This window comes from Otolemur garnettii, unplaced genomic scaffold (assembly GCF_000181295.1).
Source record: "Otolemur garnettii isolate 467f Iridium unplaced genomic scaffold, OtoGar3 scaffold00068, whole genome shotgun sequence".
Classification (NCBI taxonomy): Eukaryota; Metazoa; Chordata; class Mammalia; order Primates; family Galagidae; genus Otolemur; species Otolemur garnettii.
The window spans coordinates 6,928,122-6,952,040 of record NW_003852463.1 but is presented as its reverse complement, the minus strand read 5'-3'; the positions used below and the strand labels follow the sequence as shown (position 1 = coordinate 6,952,040).

The 23,919-nt window shown below is 43.8% G+C and overlaps 1 protein-coding gene across 2 annotated transcripts in view; it reads left to right on the top strand.

Moving 5' to 3' along the window:
• ARHGAP25 (Rho GTPase activating protein 25) overlaps positions 1 to 7,729 on the top strand; it is a 97,029-nt gene extending 89,300 nt beyond the window's left edge. For both annotated transcript variants that reach the window (XM_003793449.3, XM_023515309.1), the window contains exons 10-11: positions 4,018 to 4,550; positions 6,881 to 7,729. In XM_003793449.3, coding sequence (XP_003793497.2) covers positions 4,018 to 4,550; positions 6,881 to 7,088 — 741 coding nt within the window. In that variant the 3' untranslated portion in view covers positions 7,089 to 7,729. The remainder of the gene's footprint in view (positions 1 to 4,017; positions 4,551 to 6,880) is intronic.
• The last annotated feature ends 16,190 nt before the right edge of the window (positions 7,730 to 23,919 follow it).

The following is a 23,919-nucleotide window of genomic DNA, read 5'->3' as shown; positions in this document are numbered from 1 at the left end:
TACTGACCTTCCTTATCTTTCTTTATCTTTGTTGGTTTAAAGCCAATTATATCTGCTACTAAAATTGCAACCCCTGCTTTTTTCTGGTTTCCATTTACCTGTATTACACAAGTCTATCCTTTCACCCTGAGTCTATTTTTATCCTTTAAGGTAAGGTGAGATTCTTGTGTATAGCATTATCCAGTCTGAGTTTATGTATCCAGTCAGCCAGCCTGTGCCCCTTTAAAGGACAATTTAAACTATTTACATTAATTGAGAGAATTGATAAGCCTGGTTGTGTTTTGGGTGTCATGATTTTCGGATGTCCAGTGGACATTTTTAATCCTTTCACCACTGTGGAAGTTGGGTTTTGTTCAAAAATTTCTAGGTGATTTTACTTTGGAGGTAGAGCATTGTGCTGATCATTGTAGAGGATGGATCTGAAAATATCCTGGAGAGCTGGTTTAGTTGTGGCAAATTTAAAGTATTTGATTTCCCCATCACAAATGAAACTCAGTTTAGCTGGATACAGGATCCTGGGCTGGAAGTAGTTTTGTTTTAGGAGATTGAAGGTTAATGATCATCTTCTTCTGGCTTGAAACATTTTGCTGAGAGATCTACAGTCATTCTGATATTTCTCCCTTTGTAGGTGATGCTTTTCTTACACTTGGCTTGCAGAATTTTCTCCTTTGTCTTAACTTTGGCAAAGTTAATCACAATGTATCTAGGAGATACTTTATTTGGATTGAGTCTTGCTGGGGTTCTGAAACTGTCTGCTATCTGAAGTTCTATATTCTTGCAGTGCTCGGGAGATTCTCTTCCCAAATCTCTTGGAGTAGAGAATCTGTACCTTTAGGACCATGCTCTTCTCCTTTGGGAATTCCTATAAGACGAATGTTTGATCTTTTAGAGTAATCCCACAACTCTCTCAGGGAATGATCAGTTTTTGCTCTACATTTGTCTGCCTCTTTGAGTGTTTGGAAACATTCAAAAGCTTTTTCTTCAGTTTCAGAGATCCTTTCTTCTGCCTAGTCAACTCTATTACTGAGGGATTCTACTGTATTTTGGAACTCCTCAACTAACTTTTTCATTTCCATGAGCTCTGCTATCTCTTTTCTCATTATGTCCATATCTTTGGTAACTTGGGCTTTGAATTCATTAATTCTTGAGACAACTTTAGAACTACTCTTTGGAATTCAATTTCTATCTTTTCTTCCTTTCTATTTATCTTATTTGCAATCCATATTCTGAATTCAATTTCTGACATTGCTGCCATTTGTCTATGCATGGCATTTTCAGTTGTATCTCCTTTGTCATTTCTTGGTGGGGGTGGGGGTTGATCTACTCTAGTAATTCATGTTGCTAGAGTTCTTCTGTTGGGTCCGCAGCATGTTTATTTTCCACCATTTGGTTATTAAAACTGGTAGGGTGAGATTGAATTGGGGTTCCCAGGTAGTAGAGATAGCCTCTTACCAAAGTGCTAGGCCTTGTAATTGTGGCTTATCTCCTACAACCTTACAAAGGCCCCTTTCAGGGTTTTGGCTGGAGGCTCAGAGGACCTACTTGGTGAGATAGTGCAAAGTAGCTCTGTTTTGATATCAGCCAACCTCTAGCGTATCCTAAGAAACCACAGTATTAGGTTTAAATCTCAACTGTGAAGAGATATACAAACAGCTGCGGTGCTCAGCCCCCATCATTCAGTTCTTTTCCACTACAGAACTTCAAAAGTCAACCTCCAAATGTCCCTGAGTGGACAGCTGCAGACACAGGTTTCAATTAAATCATCTCAGGCAGTGCAAACCCTGCTCAACAGAGAGGGATTCCAGGGTCTCCAACAGTACAATTGGAACCAGCAATCTACACCCCCATCCGCCAAACTCAGTCCACACTGTTGTCCACTTCTCTGCTCACAAGTCCAGTTGGAACCAGGGACCCTGCCCACTGGTCTTAGTCCACAGCTAGCTTCTGTTTGCCAGACCACTTGGAGTCAGGGGACCATGTCCCCACCTGCCAATCTCAGTCCACTACCTGGCAAGCCTCTGTTTGCAGGCTCTATTGGAGTCAGGGCACTGGGCCCACCCTCTGGTTTCAGTCCACACACAGCTAGCCTCTGCTTGCCAGACCAGTTGGAGTCAGGGGACCATGTCCCTGTGTACTGTTAATCATAAAGATGAAAAGAAGGGTAGGTCGTAGTAATGATTGTGAGGGTCAATTAACTAGGTGAGGTCAATTTGGAGACTTAGCATCTTACTAATACTCTAAAACTAAATTAAAATTTAGACATGTTTATACTTCGTGTAATAAGATCAACCCAGCAGACCTTAAGAATAGCCATCATTACACACTCATTCAACAGGTTTTTGCTGTTGGTTGGTTGTTATAGACAGGCATTGTGCTGAGACTTTTAAGTAGATCACTTCTAGAGTCCCCCCCCATTACATTGCATGGCAGAATTTCTCATCCGTATTTTATAATTGAGGAGCTGAGGCTCAGAGAGGTTGACCAGCTGCCTCAGGGTAGCAGCATGTTATAGAGTAGGACTCAGATCTGGTTCTCACTTTGGGACCCAGATGCTTCTAACTCCAGATAAGGTTGCTGACAAGGTGATTAGCCAGAAGGGTGAGAGGGAGAGCTTGAGCCTTGATTTTCCAATGCTATGTTTAGAGATCACTCTTGCTCTCTCATTTTCTTCCTTTTTTTCTTTTTCTGTATAACTTAATTTAAGATATATAATATATACACATGGTTAAAAAAATCAAGAAGATATAAAAGGTATTCATTGAGGGATCCCATTTCCTCCCCATTCTCATCCACCCCAACTCTCCCTGTCTTTATTAGTTTCTTATTTATCCTTCTATGCAAATATAAGAAGACAGGAATGTAAATTATTTACCTTCCTTTTTACACAAAATGTAGTAGAATTCATGTTTCTGTCTCTCTTCTTCTTCTCATACACACGCGCGTGCACACACACCCCTACCTCTGTACACTGCATTTTTATACTTAATAGTATATTGTGAAGACTTTTCACATCAGTGCATAGACAATCCCCTCTCATGACCTCATGTTTTTGTATAGTGTTCCATTCTGCAGCTGTACCACAATCTACTCAGTCACCCTCTATCAATAAGCAGGTTGGCTTTAGTCCTTCACGTTATGAACAAGACTATGGTGAATTGATCAGATCTTTTGTACTTAGGCAGATGTATTTCTGGGATAAGTTTCTGAAAGAAGAATTGCTGGGTCATGGGATAAATATATTTGAATGTGGCATTTTGATAAAAATTATTAGAATTTGTTCTATTTTATAATTCCAAAACCAATACATGAAAGGACTTGTTTTCCTACCGTTTCACCAACAGAGTATATTGTCAAATTCTGGGGATTTGCCTATTTGATAGGTAAGAACTGGGATGTGAGTCATTTTAACTTGAGTTTCACATACTAGGAAAGCATAGCTGAATATCTCTTCATATATGCAAGGGTCGGTTCCATTTTTTTCATCTGTGAACTGTCTGATCTTGTTATTTTCCCATAGTTTTACTAGTTGTTTGGTTTTTATTCTCAATTTTTATGAACTTTGCATACTAGAAAGATTAGCCTATTATCTGTGAGAAGTGTGCAAATACTTTTGTCAGTTTGTCATTTGTTTCTTTATTTTTATTTTTATTTTTGTTTTTAAATTTTTTAGGTCACAGGAATTCATGTAGGTTGAATTTTTCGAACTTTTCTTTGATAGTTTCCAGATTTTGAGTCATAATTGAAAGACCTCCACATCTAAAGTTATATTAGGATCCCAGTTTAGGACTCTCTATCACAAACAATTGATTTTAGTGGGCACTTCATCTCTAGAGAATGAGTTCCTTTAAGTGTAAGACTCTTTAGGGGGGAAAATGCAGATAATAACTATGTGATAAGTTAGAAGAGATGAGCATCTTTCTAATTAAGAGTTTCATAGGTGTGCAACTAGGAAACATTTCCTGTCTTACATGAGATGGGGGAGAGCCCATGTAACACCAATGGCCATTTTTATTCTAGACAAGTGACTCTGACACAACCAGCCCCACTGGACGACAGCCAAGTGATGGGCATCTGGATGACAGCAGCAAAGACCCCAAGGAAAAGCCAGGAGATTGGAAGACACAATCTCGAAAAAGGACACAAACACTTCCTAACCGAAAATGCTTCTTGACATCAGCTTTTCAAGGTACCAACAACAGCAAAGTGGAGATCTTTAAAAATGAGTTCTGGTCGCCTTCTTCAGAGTCCAAGGCAGGAGAAGGGCACAGGAGAGCAATGTCTCAAGATTTGCACCCCTTTTCTGATGCCCAGAGGACTTCCACCTATGATAATGTCCCTGCCACACCAGCATCCCCTGGGGATGAAGCAGGTCCACTTTCTTCCCATGCCTGTGACTCCAGGAAAGATATTCCTGCCAGCCCAAACTCTGAAACTGGGTCAGGCAAAAAGAACTCTGGAGAAGAGGATCTTGATTCTTTGCAGAGGATGGTCCAGGAGCTGCAGAAGAAAATAGAAACACAGAAGCAAATGTATGAGGAACAGATTAAAAAGTAAGTCCCACACATTGGAGAAGTTCTATACAGAGAAGCACTGGGTGGCACTTAGCTGCCATCTTTAGAAACAATAGAAACTGTTTTCATCTGCAAGGGAAATCATAATAAAAAGGTTTGATTGGGGAAGACAACAGTCAACAGCAGTTAGGCCTGATATGGGTAAAGGGAATGATGAGCTGATGAAATTAGCAAATGCTCTAAATTTGATTATGTTTATTAACCTTAACTAGCTTAATCAGCGATTTCCAAAGAGTGGTTCTTTAAGGATTAACATGATTTAATGAATTTAAAGGAACTTTAAACATTTTTCATATAAATGTCACTCATTGATTTTGAAAATATTTCTCAAGTTCCTCCTCTATGTTAGGCACCACTCCAGGTTTAAGGGAACAGCAGTGAACAAAAGAGATAAAAGTCCCTACACTTACAGAGTTTTTACTCTAGTGGGGACAGACAGACAATAAACATATATATTTATATATTATTTACATATATATACACAGATATATACACTGTTTAATAAAATATATGTTATGCCAGCTGGTGGAAAATGCTATAGAGAAAAATAATGGGGGTCAAGAGGTTGGAGAATTCAAGTCAAATGTTCTAATGTCAAATAGAGGGGTCAGGGAAGGCCTCCCTGAGAAGGCAGCATGTAAGTAAAGGCAGGAAGAAGCTGAGGGAGCAGGTGCACGGCAGTCAGGTAGAGCAGAGCAAGAGCAGAGACCAAGGTCATGAGAAGGGAGCAAGACCAGCACCGTCTCACAGAGGGAGTGTGGAAGTGGCTGGGGCAGGGGAGAGTAACTGGTAGGAGAGGTGGAAACACCTGGACTTATTCAACCAGGCTTATGTTTCATGAGATCACTGGCTTCCCCCTGGGCACAGGTTTCATGAGATCACTGACTTCCCCCTGGGCAGAGGCTGCAGGAGGCAAACAGGCAGGAGACTACCTGGGCAGACTTTGCCACCATCACATGCAAATTCCACAGATACTTGGACACAATTTATTCTGTTAGGTAGATAAAGCATTTTCTTGAAATCTTTTCACACTGTTGATTGGCCAGCAAATTCTTTCTCATGGGAGGAAAACCTCAATCCAGCCATCCCATATCAATATTAGTTGTGAAGCGGTGAAGTTTCAGTTTGTGGGATTTTCACATTTATGGGTGTGTTTTCATCCATTAAGACTCAGGTACCTGAAAGACAGACTTCTGTGAGCCCTCATCTGGTATTCCCACAGAGGGCCACCATCTGGAAGCACAATGTCGCTCCTTTGTCTAAGAACCTGAACTCAATCACCTACAGAATTACAGGACTTCTGTGGCATCTTGGCAGTAACCCAAGCAGAGAAAAGTGACACAGAAAAGGCTACACTGCAGTCTAATAGGGAGTGTTATTGACAAAGCAGAAAAATACTGGCCCCTGCAGAGATGGCTGATCCTCCTGCTTGGCACAGAAGCCACCTGTCAGGGAAGCCTCCCATGTTAGGCCTCAGCCCACAGACTCCACCTCCCCCACTTGGAACTGGTGGCCAGGATCTAGCCAGTGTCTCACTTGGGATTTCCCCCAGAGCCAGAGAGTATGGAAAACTTGTAGGAGAAAACTAGATTTGCAATGAGGGAGTCAGAAGGAATGAGACCAAATTAACCTCCTCCCTTCAGGGAGGAGGAGGCAAGGCTCTGAACAGGGGACATCCTCTGCAAAATGGGCCAAGGCCTTGAAGATAGAACCCAAAGCATGAGCTCATGTCTCCATATGGAAATAGAGTGGGCAGGTCATGCAGGGAGAGGCAAAGCAGCACCCCATAGAATGAAATTCTGAAGCACAATCTCCCCACACACCAGTTCTGAAATCCCCTCCTCTGCCTTAATAAATAGCATATGGACACTCATTTCTAAGGGTTAATTCTGCTTAGCCTGGCAGGGAGTCACCTGGAACTACATCAGGATTTTGGCCAATAACAATGAAAATTACAGGAATTTCAGGAATTCAGGAATCCTACAGGTTTGCAGATTCCTGAGCAGGATTCTGAAGTGAGGGTGGGACTGCCAGGACCACTGTTCCCCAAAGGGCACCTCCCCCAGAGGCTCCTAATAAGAGTGGGTGCAGGTATTTGCTTTCCACCAAAGAAGAATGAGGGGGTTCTCATGTGCACAAAGGTGTGAGGAATCCAGAACCTGCAGTTTCTGTTGAGCAGGACTGGTACAAAGTGCTGTAGAGGTAAAAATATACTAAATCCTATATTAGACCTGAAGGTGGTGATCAAGGGGGAAGGAAGTGCCTAGAATGAATGCCCTGTCTTTCATTCTTTTCTTTCCCTCCTCTAGCCTTGAGAAGGAAAATTATGACGTCTGGGCTAAGGTGGTGAGGCTCAGTGAAGAACTAGAGAAGGAAAAGAAAAAATTTGCAGCCTTGGAGATCAGCCTGCGCAACGTGGAGCGCTCCCGGGAGGATGTTGAGAAGAGAAACAAGGCCTTGGAAGAAGAAGTCAAGGAATTTGTCAAATCCATGAAGGAACCCAAGGCGGAGGCTTGAGTGTCCCATGAACCTTATGGGGACAGCCCGAGGGAGGTCCACTCTGCGGCCTTTCTTGGTGCTACCTGATGACTGGGAAGCAAAACTATTCTCTAAGAGGGAAAAGATATTTGGGGGGAAGACATTTCATTTCCCAGAAAATAAATTAGTGGAGTTTGCAGGGAGATGAGGGTGAACACGGACAGGTGTGGACATCTGTGATGGCACATCACTGTATTCAGAGGAATTGTGTTATTCTGCTGCAGTCTTAAGCAGAATCAAATGGAACTTTCCGTGGCTGGATGCCTATCTCCAGTGGAGACAATGAGGCAGGCCACATCTCACCCATGCAACAGGCTGGCTCCAATAAAGGCTGGACTGATGTGATAGTTCTTTGTTTCCCGTGTAGAACAACTCACCTTGTCAGATAGCCTCAGGACATCTCTGAGACACGGGGCAGAAAATGGTATTTGGCTTTTGAGCACTCGCTCACCTGTGGAGTGTTGGGCTTTGAGAGGCTGCATCTTCAGAAACCAGAGCCCCATTCTGCCACCCCCGCCACAATGCTCATCCGTCAGGGGTTCTCAACCATTATTAGGCTAAGACACACCCATCAACAAACTGTATTTATAAAAGACAAAAATTATATTCAAATAAAGCAAAAAAGGAAAACAGGCTACTGCTAATCATACAGCACCTTTTTGAGAAATAGTACAAGACGACTCTTTCCTAGGGAAGATACATCCATCTCTGGGGCACTTGGTTTAGTGAGGAGGGCACAGGCTGGATTCCAGTCCCCAACTTGCCTTTCACTGGCCACCACTGTGTACAGAGCCATTGGGAACAAAGGCTTCCCTACTATGATGTGACCCCCTTGTTGCGGGTGTGGACAGCAATAGTCATGAGAGTACTATTTGTTTTTTTCTTTCACCAAAATGCAAGTGATTCCCCCGCCTCCAGGACATCAGGCACTAGACAATAGCTGAGAGAGGGGCTTTCCTAGCGGACAGCTGATGATTTCTCCTGTGTCACCATCCCTCCGTGGGTTGGTTGGCTCTCCTATGTGTTCAATTATCATTTTAAGTAAGTGGTCTCCAACTGTCTTGACCAGGCGTCCTCAAACTATAGCCCATGAGCCATATGCGGCCTGCCTAGGACATTTATCCAGCCCGCCAGATGTTATTGCCTCTGCTGCCTGCCCTGCTTAGCAGCTGACTCATCCCAGGGCCCATAGTCCAGCCCTCCAGTGGTCTGAGGGACAGTGAACTGGCCCCCTGTTTAAAAAGTTTGAGGAACTCCAGTCTTGACTATGTACCCCATCAGTAGAAAATGTTCATGCATATACTCCCAATATAAATATATTTATTTATTTATCAATTATATACAGGTACTACTATAGTATTACATTATACATATTATAAAGCATACACAGGACAGAAATGGAATGATAAGTTAAAAACAAAGATCAATCGGTGTTCTCCAGCTCTGCAGACCCCGGCCCATGGCTCAGCAGCTATCACCTGTATCAAGTCTGTCTTTCAGCCCATTTCTCCCATAAATGTACTTGGAACCCCAGGACTTAATCAGTGGTTTCAAATATGTGCTTGCCACAGTGAGGGTTCAGCCTTCCCAGCAGTCTTCCCCAGAGGAGTTCTTGTTCTCTCTTAATCTTCCTTAATCTGGTTAGTCCCTCGCCTGTGGTCATGACTTATTACCCACAGTGTGAAAGGAACAGACAGGAGGGCTGGTGTTTCTTGGTCCAGTTCTTAAGGCCCTGCTCCACCAACCCAGCCCTGTGAGTACCAGATTGATGGGTCCCCTTTCAGGCCTGTTTACAGAAGATTGGGGGTGGGAGTTAATTGATCTGGAACATTATTAAGAAAACCAAAAAAATATCTGCTATTCTGGGGTTTACTTGTTTTGTAATTACAGAGCAGCAAACATAGGAGTACTTACTGGCAACCTGCTTCATGCTGACAAGGCCTGCAGTTCTGCCAGTGTGTGTCCCATGTTCTCCCACAGTTCCTCACATGGACCATTTGGGCGCTAAAGCAGAGTCAAGAATGAAAGTGGCTGCCATCATGATTCCAAGGAGCGCATTCATCAGAAGGTACAAAGAGGAGGCCTTGAAGTCTGTTCGCTCTGAGGCTTATGTTCTAAGACCTTGGTGGGTCTGGAAGCCCGCGCTCAGCCACATCTGGATCCCCACCCCCTCCTGGTCTGGCAATGCCTCCCACCCTGTCCCTCCCACCAGGATTGTGGGGCAGCAGAGCAGCTGTTCCAACTTCAGAAGTACTGGGCAGCCTGGGAGTGTCGATTCCTCTTCATAATCAAAAGAGTCGTCTGGCTTTTTTAAGTTGGTACTACTTAGTCCAGTGCCACCCTCGGTACAAGGAGAACACAAAAGTCAGAGCTTTTCTCATGAGACCAAAGGCAGACTAAGGAAGAGAATCTGGGGTTGGATGCCACTGTACTCTATGACCCAAAAGGAAACACATGGCAGGGGATCTCCAGGCCTCACCTGGACCAAGGGGCCAGTTTCTGTAACCTAGATACTGACCTGCCAGCTATGCTGTTGAACGCTGGAGCTCCCTTCCATGGACAGGACTCTACTAAATCTGCCTTAGTCTTACCACACCCCATCCTGCCTCCACCCCCTCTTCTACGGTTCTCAGGCTGAGAACCTACACAGGTCTGCAGTGTGTACTTTAAAACCCCTCACCCTCTTCCCTGCAGAACTTCTTTTCCCTTACAGCCACAAGCCTTGTGCATATCAGGGCACTCTTAAGTTTGAGGCAGATGGATGGTTTTCCAATAAGTTTGTGCACCAGATAGGACAATTTGTACTAGGGGTCTGGCTGACCCTTTCAGTTGTCCGTGGCCTTCCTATGACAGCGACTGCTGCATAGAATGTAAGCAATAACAATTTGTTGTCGTTTTGCCCAGCTTCCATAAGTTCTGCTCAGAGGCCCATGCCTTTAGAAAAGCATGGAGGGGGGAAACTCTGAGGCTGCCCAAGGCTACTGAGCAGAGGAGGACAAGGAGCATAGTGGCACAGCAACTGCTGGCTGCGTTCCAGGGGCTTGGGACCGGAAGATGAATATACACTAATGTCCTGTAAACTTCTGCATTCCACCACTTCCTCTGCAGATACCAGCAGTGGTTAGGCCAGTGCTCGCCAGGGAGCAGAGAGAATGCTACGAGGCTGCTCCTGCATTTAATACGGGCTGCATGTTGAAGGATCACCTGAAACCCTTCCCCTCTCTGGAGAAAACTGGGCGGTGGGAGCCCCAAGGATGGAGCTCCAGCTGCCACTTGAGGAGCCCAGGCTGCCATAGGCTAGCAGTGAAGAGACTGGAGCCCAAGAACCTGTGACTCAGAAGACTTCCCAGGGCAACAAATGAACAGAGAATCTCAACGTACATCTGCAATTATAATTTCTACTTCTGATGCTGGATGATTCTCTTAGTCTCATAGAATAACAGAACAGGAAGATACTCTTGAGTTTATCCAATCCAACGTGTTCATTTAATGGACAGGGAAACTGAGGCCCAGACATGTAGATGGAATGTCCACTGCTCACACAGAAATGAGGAAGAGCATTGAAGGAGGTGACTTTTGAGGGCTTCTTTAACCTACCATTCAGTGATCCTTGGCTTCTTCTCAAGAGTTCTTTCCCCAAAACTTCAGTGATGGTGTGAAACCCTTTGAACAACAGTTGCTGAGTGCTTCCAGAACAGAGCTTAAGACCCACCTACCATGATGCCGTTTTTCACCTGCTTTGTATTACTGATACTTTTCTAAGATAGTGGTTCTAAGTCTGGACAGCCCAAAAGAATCACTTTAGCATCTATTATAAATTTCCGATGCTCACATTTCATTCTGTATCAACTTGTATCAGTATTTCAGGATAAGGGCCTAAGTATTGTTAAATAGTTCTAGAACTACTAAGTTTGGCATTAATTCTGCCAGCTTCCCTTTCCTGTCTCCAGTGGACTCAGACAATGTCCTCTGGTCCTCTGTTCATGCCTCTTTGTCATGTGTTCATTCTTCAGGAAAAGCCACCCCTAAGAGACAGTGAATAGAAATATATGTCATATGCCCATTTTTCAGATGGAGGAAAGTGAGCCCAAAGATGTTCCAAAAATTCTCAATACAGGGTGGCACCTGTGGCTCAAAGAAGTAGGGCACCACCCCTATCTATAAGCCAGAGGTGGTAAGTTCAAACCCAGCCGTAGCCAAAAAAAAAAAAAAAAATTTAAAAAGTAACAGAAATTCTCAATAGAACAGTAGCTTAGTCATGAACAAGGCCAGGGATTTTGAGACTTCCTTAATACGTGGGAATACTGATAACTTGCTTTAAGGGTTGATGCTATCCATAGGCAAAGATGGTAAGCACTCAAGGTCCTGATTTTATTAAAGAGTCCTAAGAATAACTCTGATTAAAACCATCTTCCTTTCAAACTAGTATTAGATCAAGAAATCCCGACCTGTAGCCCTTGGACTAAATAGTGGTATTTCTGGGAGATAACCACGAATGCCATCTTTACATTAGTTATCTGATCCCTAGCCAAGGGCAGTGTAATGAAGGATTGAGAGCCTGGCTGGATAAGTTGTGTTGTGGGTGGATAGATCAAGAGTACAGATGGCACCAAGGAACACTGCAGTGTGAGGCCCTGGCCACCTGAGATGGAGTGAGGGGGCAGAGATCAGGCCTGAAAAGCTGCAAAGGGGATTCAGACTGCTGGATGGAAGAATGGTTTGTCCCCAGGCACACCTGCCACCTACCTGGTCAAAGTTCCTTGCTGCTCTCTCTTCTCTTTATCAATCCTCCCAGCAGCTGAGACCCACAGTGTTGAACTTCAAACTGCATCCTTGATCAGTATCAGTATCAATGTCATAACAATCACCACCATTAATAAGCAACAAATATCATTTATTTTCTGTCAGGCACTGTGCCAAGCATTCTGTACCTGTCACCTTCATTAAATCTCAAATCAACTCTTCTGATCACAGTCAAACACATTTTCCTGGGGTCTGAATGTAGCAGAGCTCTGGTTTGAAGAATATCTGTCCAGTTTGTCCAAGGCTATGTTGGCCTTGTCCTCATGCAGGGAAGGAAGTCAAGGAACATAGAAAACGTGTCTTAGTAGAGATAGACTAAAACAAAATTTCCATGGACTTTTTTTTAAAGTAAAGAAGCTTTGTGGGGGTTCAGGCAGGAAGAGCTAATTGTGCCTTTTCTGACTCATTATCAAGGTGGAGAAATAGCTACAGGCAGCCGCCTTCCCTGCAGCCCCAGGTTATACCCACCTGCATGCCCTGAGAATGGCTAAGAAGCCACATACCTATGTATCTCCAGGTCCTGGCCTGGAGTCAATTCAGCACTTCATATTATCAGCTCTGCCCTCAAAAGACCTCTGGGGAATAACTCTACAGAGATTGAGGTCTCCTCCGAGCCTCTGGTTCTCAAGATGGCATGTTGGATAAGTTTGAAGGCTGTCCTGGCAAGGAGACCTTTGAGAGAGTCCACTTAGCAGACTCTGAGTGAAGGGCCTGGTGTTGGTGGGAGGCAATAGTGCCAGGCATTCCCCATCCCTTCCTCATCTTCAGATATGGCTTTGTGGAAGTTCACAGCCTCAGACAGCCTGTCCTGCCTGGGGGCTTTCAGCTTCTGAGCAGAGGACATTGGAATATCTTCAGCTTGTTTCACCTGCTCTGTTTTCCAAACACTTCTGGAGGGTCAGCCAGCACAGGAAGAGTCTCCATGTGACCACTTCGGAAACAAGTCCCTCTCCTTAGAGAGATGACCTGGTCTTGCCCTCTGCTTCTTGTGTTTATCATTGCCCACTTTTTGGTAAAGATACAAACCCCTGTTTCTCTTAAAAGTAACCCCTTCCCTGGCAGCAAATGAGGGCAGTGGTTTGCTGTGAGTCCCTTTTCTGGGACAGAGCTAGATGAGCCCAGAGCCCAGCAGGCATGGGGCTGGGCACAGACACAGTCTATGGGAACTTGAACTGGCTCAGCAGGACACAGGTGATCAGGATTAGGTACTGCATCTGTTTTAGGGCTAAATGTTCACCTTCCATGAACAACCAATCCCAATCCAAAACTCACACTCTGCGTGATGAGTTTACTCACCTGTTGAAATGCTGGTTCTTAAGCAAAACCAACACCCTCAGAGCCCCAGCTCTCAGCTTTAAGTGTTTCATCTAGGATGTCATTGTATTGGGCCTAACTGTGTGCACATCAGTGGTTTGGCTTGGTCATCGTGCGTCCCATTCACTCGGTGGCAGTCATCATCGTGTGTCTCCATGACTCTTCTAAAAGTACTGGAATACATTTCAGATTCCATTCAGATACACTTAAATACAACTCCCAGAGAATTTTAGAGTTACTGGAAAAATGAAAATCATATGGCAACTGCCATGCCAAACTTAACATAACTATGTTATTTTTACTTAATACAAGTAGATTGCACCCAAGATACAGCAAAATGTTATTACACGGATTCCTCCTTCTACAGTTAGTGGCATTATAGAAGAGCTCCACTTGACTAAACCCACTTTTATTTTATTTATCTACTTTTACTGTCCTGTCGTTGGTAGACATTTTAAAAAATGATTTGTTGTGGGGTTTTTTTTTTTTTTGAGCATTTCTATTCCTTAAGTGTGGTTTTTTTCTTCTTTACCTGCAATGTCTTAATTAATTCTCATAGCAAACTATGAGATAGTTGTGACTATCATCCCCATTTCACAGGTAAGGAAGCCATTTACCCAGGATCATGGTTAGTACCCTATTTCGAAGAGACAATATTTTTTTCCATGTCAATGCTTTTGAAATTCAGTATGTATTTTATAATTAACTAGTTCATTTAAAGTGGAACCAATTACAAATTGGTAGCTACTTAGAACTGAGAAAATATATTCAGTAGCGGAGGCTAGTACAGAAACAACTACCTGATTCTATTTCTGGATCATCCAATCACAATGGCTTGAGTGCCAAAGGAAACATTCATCTGATATCTGAGTAATGACCCTAAAAATAATAAACCATCTCACATTTGAATAGAGGGTGACAACACACAGCTTTCCTACATACTTGATACTATTTACTCTGTTAGAACCAGGAACCAGTTTGGTCAGTTCCATTAAATTGATGTATCTATTCTTTGTAGAGAATCATCAATTAAACCCAGCATCATTTACAAAGCCTCTGGCTTTTTGTTTCTCCAGTGAGGTTTTTTTCACGGCACATTTAAATAGTCAAGAGCTGAGACATCAGCTGTCCACACACAAGAGAGTCTGACATTCCCAGAAGTCTGAGCACACAGGGCTCGGGCTCCTGCTGTGCTTCCAAGGAGAGGCACCAAGTCAGTTGCCTTGGCTTTTGTCCGATTGGGGAGAGATTCTCCCTATGGGTTATTGGTAATGACAACATGTATCTAGCGTGAGAATTTTCTGCCTTCTGATGATCCCCTCATATTCCTCATAGAAATGTTTCCAAACCTTATCCTCAGAAGGCTTTTCTTTATATAATAAACTCTTTGAACAAGGGATTCCATGCTCAAATACAGTTGTAAAATCCTGTTCCCCTCAAGACTCACGAGGTAGGGTAGCCAAATCATATTTGTAGCCTAATTCTTAAGTCTGTAAGATGAAAATCCCCTGTTTCAAAATTACCTTCAAAAATTAACAAAAATTGCTTATAAGGGCCATGATGTATAGGTCTATGTGTATACTCTGGTCACTAAGGTATAATTATAAGGCAAGGTAAATGACGGGACCAAGAATACGGACCACTGCACTGGCCACAGTGATGGCTGTTTTCTTCTTCTGGCATCCCCATTTAAATTGTTATTTTAACTTTTCATCTACTGTATAGTTTAATTTATAGAATTTAAATCCATTTAAAAAATAAAAGTAGAAATTATTGTATTATTAATAATAATAATCACTAACATTTATTGGGGCTAACTACTGCCTGCCAGACTCTCCTAAGCTTTATTTGTATGAACTGAGTTAAGCCTAACAAAAACCCCAGGGCCAGATCCTGTACTCGTTCCCTTTTTACACCAAAGTTACTTGCTTCTGCTTTTGTTCCTGCCTGTGGTAACACAGTGACTCCGCAAACTGCCCTGCTCCCAAGGGAACACATTTTTTCCTGGCAGCTTCTGGGGTTGGGGATGGAGCTAGAGCATATTTAGGGCACTTTTAAAAACTCTCCAGTAATTAGGTGAATCATTCATCTGATAAAACGGCTTTTTGGCAAATTTGTCTGTTTTCACATATTAATAGCCAAGCTGGGCCAACTTGAAACGTAGGGATTACTGGAAACCACAGTGAAGTGAGGAGAGAGACAAGAGCGTAACTGAAGTTCACATCTGCCAGGAAAAGAAAGAATGCCAGGCAAGGTGGAGGTGTTTCCTGGGTCACCAACTAAAGGGCACAGCCGGCAGAGAGGCTGGGTGGCCCAGCAGTTAGAAACCCCACAGAGAGGGTCAGAGAGAGGCGAGGCTGAAGGCAGAGGGGTATGCATTGCAGGGAGCCAGCCGTGCTGACTGATGGCTCACCCAGGGAAATGAGTCTTTTCCCCCATGCCCAGGCGCAGCCAGGGCTGCATCAGTCTGTAGTGGGCACAGCTTTCAGCTCACACCCAAGAGCCTCTCCCTCAGATGTCCCAGGATAGCAGAATGAGGAAGTTCAGGCACCAGTTACACCACCATAAAAACTCAGGGACAAGAGGAGATTCAGGGACTCAGCTCTGCAGACATTTTCCAAAGAGCAAGTCTTAGGATAGCTCTTGATTAGTGAATGGAGCCATGATGATGATGATGATGACTTACAGCAGAGAAGATCTCTTTGTAGATAAAGAAGTCACCATCAAAAATAGTAATGGAAAGAATGAGTAGGCTGCAAATTTGACGTACAGACTTCCAATTCTAAACTAACTCCCTTTCTCTAGTCCGGGTGGTAGATGACACTGATAAAGTTTGAACACAGGTATCACCTTGGAAAAACTGCACCAAGGTTTTGAGTATTAGCCAACTTCAAAATATGCTGTCGCTGTAATGGAACCATTGCCCTACTCTGCCTCCTAAGCCCTTGCCTGTCTGTACAAGCTCAGATACCTCCAGTGGGTGCAGTGAGTTCCTGAGGCTGATCCATCTAGAGGGCGTGTGTGGGACCTGGGTCCCTACCACATGCACATCTCTGTCCCCGTGGGAGGTGCTGTGTTAGCTCAGCATGTTCCTCTGCCCACGATTTCTCTCCTTCCCTGCAGCCCCAGGACCAACACCAAGACAGTGCAGCGGGAGGTCAGCACCAGCTGCTTTACAGGGTGTCTTTTTTTGTGCATATTTTTGTGCCATTATTTGACTGGCAGTATAAGTGTCAGTCACAGTCACCCTGTGAGACATCACACTCTTCCCTGTAAAACTGGGACAAAGGTGAGACCTGGCCTACTCCCTGCAAAGATGGTTTTTAGGAAGAAATAGGCTGGGACACATGAAAGGGCTACCCCATACCAGTGTCAGCTGCTGGCCTGAGGATTCAGGCAGATTGCGCTCCCCAACCCCTGGAGTGAGGAGTTCTCCTGAAAGCAGCTTTCCACCCCATTTCTCTATCCACATGCTGTTCTCACGGTGAGACCTGCCACTGAGCAGTCATCTCCCAGCGGGGCAGAGATTCTTCCTAGCAACTCTGAGTATGTGGGGCTTGAGGGTAAGGGCCCATGTCACAGTGAGAGCATCTGGGCCTCTGATGCAGACTGAGAAAATGGGATTATGGCTGCACATAAAGCCACTGTGGGACGTTTCAAGTCCCAGTGTGCACATGATGAGCTCCCATTTCAGCCATGCACTGACAAGGCAATGGCAGGCCTGCGGACTGGGGCCTCCATTTTGCTTTCCAGGACCCAGGTCCACATGGAGCATTTAGTGTAGAGGAATAACCTGGAAGAGATGCAGAGGCAGACTTACGCCTGAGCCAGAAGCCTAGTGTGCCAGGGCACATAGGCAAGGTGACCTAAAGCATCCAACAAGCAGACTTCACTAATAAAAAAACCCTCCAAATGTTCTTTAACAGCCTTTTTGGCGGGGGGGGGGGGGAGAGATAGATTCTCACTATGTCACCCTCCATAGCGTGCCGTGGCATCACAGCTCACAGCAACCTCAAACTCTTGGGCTTAAGTGAACCTCTTGCCTCAGCCTCCCAAGTTGGGACTACAGGAGCCCACCACAACGCCTGGCTATTTTTTGTTGCAGTTGTCATTGTTGTTTAGCTGGCCCAGGCTGGGTTCAAACCCACTAGCCTGGGTGTATGTGGCCGGAGCCCTACCCACTGAGCTACAGGTGCCACCTCTTTAACAGCCTTTTAAAAGCCATTGTTTCAAAGCAGTCCCAGGTGGAGAACAGTTAATAGTTGACATTTACGTAGAGGCTCTCCAGTGAGAATTACCTGAATTGGAATCCCAGTATCATTTTGCATTCTGCATCAATTAAAATTGTCAGATAAGCTCCCAATATTGGTGTATTCATTTCCTAGGGCTGCCTTAACAAAGTATCACAGACTGGGCAGCTTGAGCACAGAAATTTATTTTTAATCACAATTCTGAAGTCCAAGGTCAAGGCATCGGCAGGGCTGCTTTCTTCTGAGGCCTCTCTCCTCAGCTCCCTGACGGCCAGCTTCTCCTTGTGTGTTCTCACGGTCTTCCCTCTGTGTTCATGAAAATCCTATTCCTTTCTCTATAAGGACTCTAGTCATACTGGATTAGGGCCACTAATAAGACAATGACCTTTTACCTTAATTACATCTTTAAAGGCTCTGTGTCCAAATACAGTCACATTCTGAGGTACTTGAAGTTAAAGACATCATAAGAATTTGGAGGGAGACAATCCAAGCCATAATCTTTGGTAACAATTTTAGTACTGCTAGTCCTTCCATGAAGAGGGGAACCATCTTTGAGGAACCATCTTTGAGAACCATGGAAAGTCTTAATAGCTTCATAAGTAAAACCACAGGTCATTGTTTCAGTTTGTTTTAAATCTTCTCTTACAGGAGAAGAATAGGATCAGAACGCTAATATCTTGCTACCCCCTGGATATCGTGAGAAAGGCACTGGATGGGGGTCAGGAAGCCTGGCATTTAAGTGTAATAGTCAATAGTTTTTAATTATGAGATTATTTATTAATCTATCAATAATAATAATTTTGTATTAATTTGCTGTGATGAGGCAGTATGTAATTTGGTCCCCAGCCCCTGCATGCCTGATTTGACACTCACCCAGCTATTACTGTGACAAGTTTGTGAGAATGTGCCAGACAAGCACCTTCTTCATTACTATAAATACTCTGCCCCAAACTAGTTTAATCCTTCAGGAACCTGGACTGGACCTCAAGGTAGCACAGGGGCCCCTTGCACATGGCCTTGAGGTGGATCTATACCCTATACTCGGGCAGGCTGGGTGGCCTACCTGCTCAGTTCAAGCCAGGCTCCCCAGTCTCAAACATCATCTCCACCCCTGTCGGCCTCGGTAGAATGCTGTGGTGTCACAGCTCACAGCAACCTCAAACTTTGGGGCTTAGGTTATTCTCTTGCCTCAGCCTTCCGAGTAGCTGGGACTACAGGTGCCCACGACAATGCCTCGCTATTTTTTGTTACAGTTGTCGTTGTTTAGCTGGCCCGTGCCGCATTCGAACCCACTACCCTTAGGCGCATGTGGCCAGAGCTGTAACCACTGGACCTCTGTGCTGCAATGCTGAGCCTAATCTTTTTTTTTTTTTTTTTTTTTTGAGACAAGAATTTCATTATGTTGCCCCAGGTTACAGTGCCATGATGTCAGCCTAGTTCACAGCAACCTCAAACTTCTGAGTTCAAGCCATCCTCCTGCCTCAGCCTCCCCCTCCCTCATAGCTGGGATTATTAGGCACCTGTCACAATGCCCACCTAATTTTTTTCTGTTTTTAGTAGAGATGTGGTCTTGCTCTTGCTCAGGCTGGTCTCAAACTTCTGAGCTCAAGAGATCCCCCTGCCTCAGCCTCCCAGAGTGCTAGGATTATATGTGTGAGCCCAGAAAATTTACATCTTTTGATTATGAACACTCCTCAGAAAGAGAAGGTAGCAGGAGGAAGGGGCAGATGGTGTAGGAATGTGCTAACTATAAACATCTGTCCTACCAAATGAGGCTTTTGGGGTCAACAATGAGGAGCCTTTCATAAAGGGCTGGGGGCATCCACTGTTCCCCAAAATTTCACAGAAAACTTCCAATGTTTGGGGAAATGTCCCCATAAAAGTGGAGAGAATATTTTTGGATGCTTCTTGGGAGTCCAAAGACCTGACTGTTAAGCCCAATGTGAGTAAGGGGAGAAAAGATGAGAAATGTTGGTGGCCCACTCCTGCCACTAGTGGGCGCTCCAGGTTCATGCCTCTCCATCAACCTACGGACAGGCTAGAACAGAGGGTGAGGATATTTTGATGGGATTTGGAGCTAGCGGTAAGCCGATGAGGTCCAAAGTCTCTTCCCTGCGATGTTATCTTTTAGGAGCCCTCTTACTCCACACAGCTAGTTTGGCAAAAGAGGCTAAGAGCCTTCCCTCACTTCTTCAATCCCTTAAACATGTGAGTTTGAACAATGGATCCAGAGGCTCAGGAAGCCAGACAGCCTACTTGTAGGTTGCAAGCTACAGCCTGTGTGGGACATGGACAAAAGACATCCATCTTAAAAGCCCCCAAGGGTTCAGCCTGGACCTACTCCTAGGATTGTAGCAATGCCTTTTTGAAACAATGAAGTGCTCTTTTTCAGAGAGCCCCCACTAAATATCTTCCCTGAAAAACAGTGTAAAAAGAGGATGCTTACACAGGATATGGGCGTCCTCCACCCCAGCCAGATGCACCTGGTTAAGATGAATCTTGTTATTTTTAATTTGATGAGTCTGTACATACCAGTTTTTCCCATTCAAGTCATTATTTGAGGAAGAGTGATATTGAGTACAATTGGATGTTTGCATTTGCCAAAGGAAACACCTGCTGAGAACCAAATAAAGATACATTCCTCCCTCAGGCCTAAGAACAAGGTCCATTTGGCAACACCCTGGCTCAACTTCACTGCATTTATCATCGTTTGTGATAGTGTGTTTATTGGTAAGATTATTTTTACTAATGTTAGTCGTACCCACTAACCTGCAAGGCTCATGGAGCACAGCCTGTGTGTCTGTGAGCTTCACTGCATTAGACCATGGTACTTGACCAGTCCGATGGTTTCCAAACTGTGTGCCAAGGCACTCCACACCAGGAGGTGCTGCACAATCAATCACAAGGCCACTGTGATATTTTATATTGTTTGAGGGCAACACAGCAATCTTTAATATCTCAGAACCCAGAAGCTACTATAAGCTTGAGGTAGTTCACAGCTTCCGTGTTGGTTTGCCTGCACTGCTTTCAATCACCACAAGGCTTTTGAAGCTGGGCTTTTGCTGTTGCTGTGGTGAAATGCAAGGGCTGCACAAAAATCCACACGAAACAGGAAAGGAGGGTGGTGGGGTCCAATCTCCCAAAGTCTGAGAAACTATGCAGTATCCAACAAAATCATGTCTCGTCAGTAACTGTACTTATTTACCAATTAAATGAAAAATGTATTGTTTTTCTTTCAATTTATATTTTTTTAATCAAACACTTCTAAGTTATTAAGACATAAGTGCTTGCTAGATTGTTTCAATTTTACTTAATAAATAGCATGATTAGGTATTTCTTTTGTCGTAGGGGCAACACGAAAGGCTTACTGAGAAACTAAGGACACTGAACCGAGAGGGTTTGGGAATTTCTGGCCTAGTCAATAGTTGCAGATCGATTGACAGACCCAGGATCACATGCCTTCAATATGTGATCACTTTGCCCACAAAGTAATTCAAAGTCCACAGAAAAACACCCTTGGAGAAAAAAAGTATTACCAAATTTTTGTTTTTCCTGGCAGAGAAGAGAACCCTATCACTGAGATCTCCTTCTGAACACTCACGATTTACTATTTATTGAATACTGACAATTAGCCAGGCCCCAATTTTTTATTTTTAACACAACCTCTTTTAATCTTCCCTTCTCTAACCCAAAAGCAGCCTTTTGAGGGAGGTTATTATTCATATTTATATTGTAGGAAAATAACCCAAGAGGATATACAAGATTCAGAAGTAGCTATTGTGAGAGCCAAACTAACTCAAATCAAACTAACTCCTTTTTGTTGTTTACTCAGGACAACAGGCTGCCGCATACCAAGGACATTATCACATACCTGGGTGTTGGGCAAGCCCCCTTGTGCACTCAACCCACATCCTGACCCCCTCCCCTCTTTGCACTCGCCACTCTACTATGCACACGCCCCACTTGCCCCCTTTGCACAACGTTTATCCCTTTCTTCTTATTCGCTCACCTGAGACAAAGAGAATTCGTCCCTGAGCCAATCAGCCCAGAACACGACCACCCTGTACCTGTCAGTTTAGGACAGACATGGTTTACCTACCAATAAGGAGGCGGGGTGGGATGAACTAATGGGAGGGAAGAGGGAGGAGTATAAAGGGACATTCTAGATAGTCTGTAAGAGCTGTTCCCGCTTTTTCTTAAAAAGGCAGCCCAGACTCTGAGCTTAAAAAAAGCTCCTCATGCTTTCACAGCAATGTTCGGACTCTCAAAGTAGTACTTAAATTGAGTCTGGAAGCTTACACTATCACCTTAACTAATCACACCTTTATTACTATTGCTAAAGTTTAAGCTTTAGCAATGTGCCAAATCTTGTTAACTGAAGTGTACATGGATTACTTCAGTTAACACAGTCCTAACAAACGTGGTAATATTAGGATAATGATGTCTCTCTCCCTAACAAACAAAGGAGGTTTGGTGAGGCCCCAGATCTCACCACTATTGCCGGTGGAACCAGGTTTGGGGGTGAGGATGACTGTGCTCCTTGCTAATAATGTGGCAAAATGTGAGGAACTGTCAGGCAAAACTTGGTCACCAGACAGAGACATCACTGAGAGGCATGAACTGGTATGAAAATTAAGACTCCTTAAATTTATTAGAGTTAAGGGGTGTTTTGTGCAGGTTGTGTACTACAAACCTGAATGAGCTCAAGTTTCCAGGCCAAGAAAGCCAAACTTCTTTCTCTGAGAGTAAGTGCTCCATTTTAAGGAGTTTTGTAGCCATTCGGAAGAAAGTGGACCTCTCAAAGCACGGTATTTTTTCTAAGGAGGGACATAATTGCTTTAAGAGAGTAATTTGTGTTGAAAGGGGGTGACCAGGAGCCCTCTGTACTCCACCCCATCTTACTTTCTCTTCTGCAATCATCTATAGTGTGCTAAAGGCCAGGTACACCAAGAAATGCCATACAGAGATGATGTGTCTTCTCTATGCCATGGTGACAAGCAATACCAAAAAACTCCAAACAGTGAGTGGAAAATAGCATTAAAAGATGAAAATTATAAACTTTGTTTCTTTTTTTTTTTTTTTTTTTTTTGAGACAGAGTCTCACTTAGTTGCCCTTGGTAGAGTGCTATAGCACCATAGCTCACAGCAACCTCAAACTCTTGGGCTCAAGTGATTCTCTTGCCTCAGCCACCCGAGTAGGTGGGACTACAGGTGCCCACCACAACACCCGGCTGTTTTTAGAGATGGGTCTCACTCTGGCTCAGGCTGGTCTCAAACACCTGAGTTCAGGCAATCCACCACCTTGGCCTCCCAGAGTGCTAGGATTACAGGTGCGAGCCACCACCCCCAGCCCTTTGTTTCTTGACATCTATCACATTCAAAAAAATTTTAGAAGCAATGATACCAGCCATTTAGTCTTTCCCTAAAGAACTGAGAGTCCACATAAATGCAGTCTTTTTTCTTCTGTTAACTGAGGAAAAATGAGTGCCCTTTGAAGTATTTTTTATTTGTTTGTTTTTTAAGATTAGGAAAGAAAATGAAGACCAAATCAGGACTGTAAATTGGATGCCTAATGATTTTTCAGCAAAACTCCTAAAATGAGAGCCCTGAGCAGAAGCATTGCCACAGTGGAGAAGGACTTTCTGGGGAAGCTTTCCTGGGTGTTTTTCTGGCTAAGATTTGGCTAGCTTTCTCGGACTTTTATAATAAGCAAATGGCTTGTTAGACAATCAACAAGCAAAATGCATTGAGCATCAAAAACAACCCCCAAATACTGTTGCCATGACCTCTGCTGTTGACCTGTTGTTTGCTTTTGCTTTGACTGAATCACATGTACCCCTTGGTAGCCACTGCTGTGATTGTGCTTTGTTCCCTAGGATGTACAGGTAAAGCCATTTTTCACCCCCTCTGGTCTGGTCCTTCCCTGTTAACATCTACAAGGGAATGTTCCAGGGTGCTACCAATAGTTCTAAAAGAAGGAGTTTTGAAAGAGAATATGCTTTGGCTCAAAGCTCATAAACAACCTGAACTCCCAGAGAAGTATGTAGTCCTTGTCACTAGGAGACACCATCGCATTAAAAATCCTTTTGCATGGTTTCTATTTAACCATTTTGGCTTTTACACATATCATATTAACAACACTGTTCCGCACGAAATACAAATTTTCTATAACAAAATATGTAGATAATTAACTTTTGAAAAGATTTGCTGCCCCAGATGGAATTTTAGGTACTAGTTTTGACTATCACATGCCAGACATGCTGTTATTATAATTAATATATCTAGAGCACATTGTGAAGGCCAGGCTCTGGGATAAAGACAAGAAAGCAAGGTCCCTGCCCTCACACAAAAGTCCTTCTAAGAAGGGGAAAAAACATTCAAAACAAACAAACAGATAAATAAAAGCCCTGCAGATTGTGATTAATGCTATCAAAGAAATAATA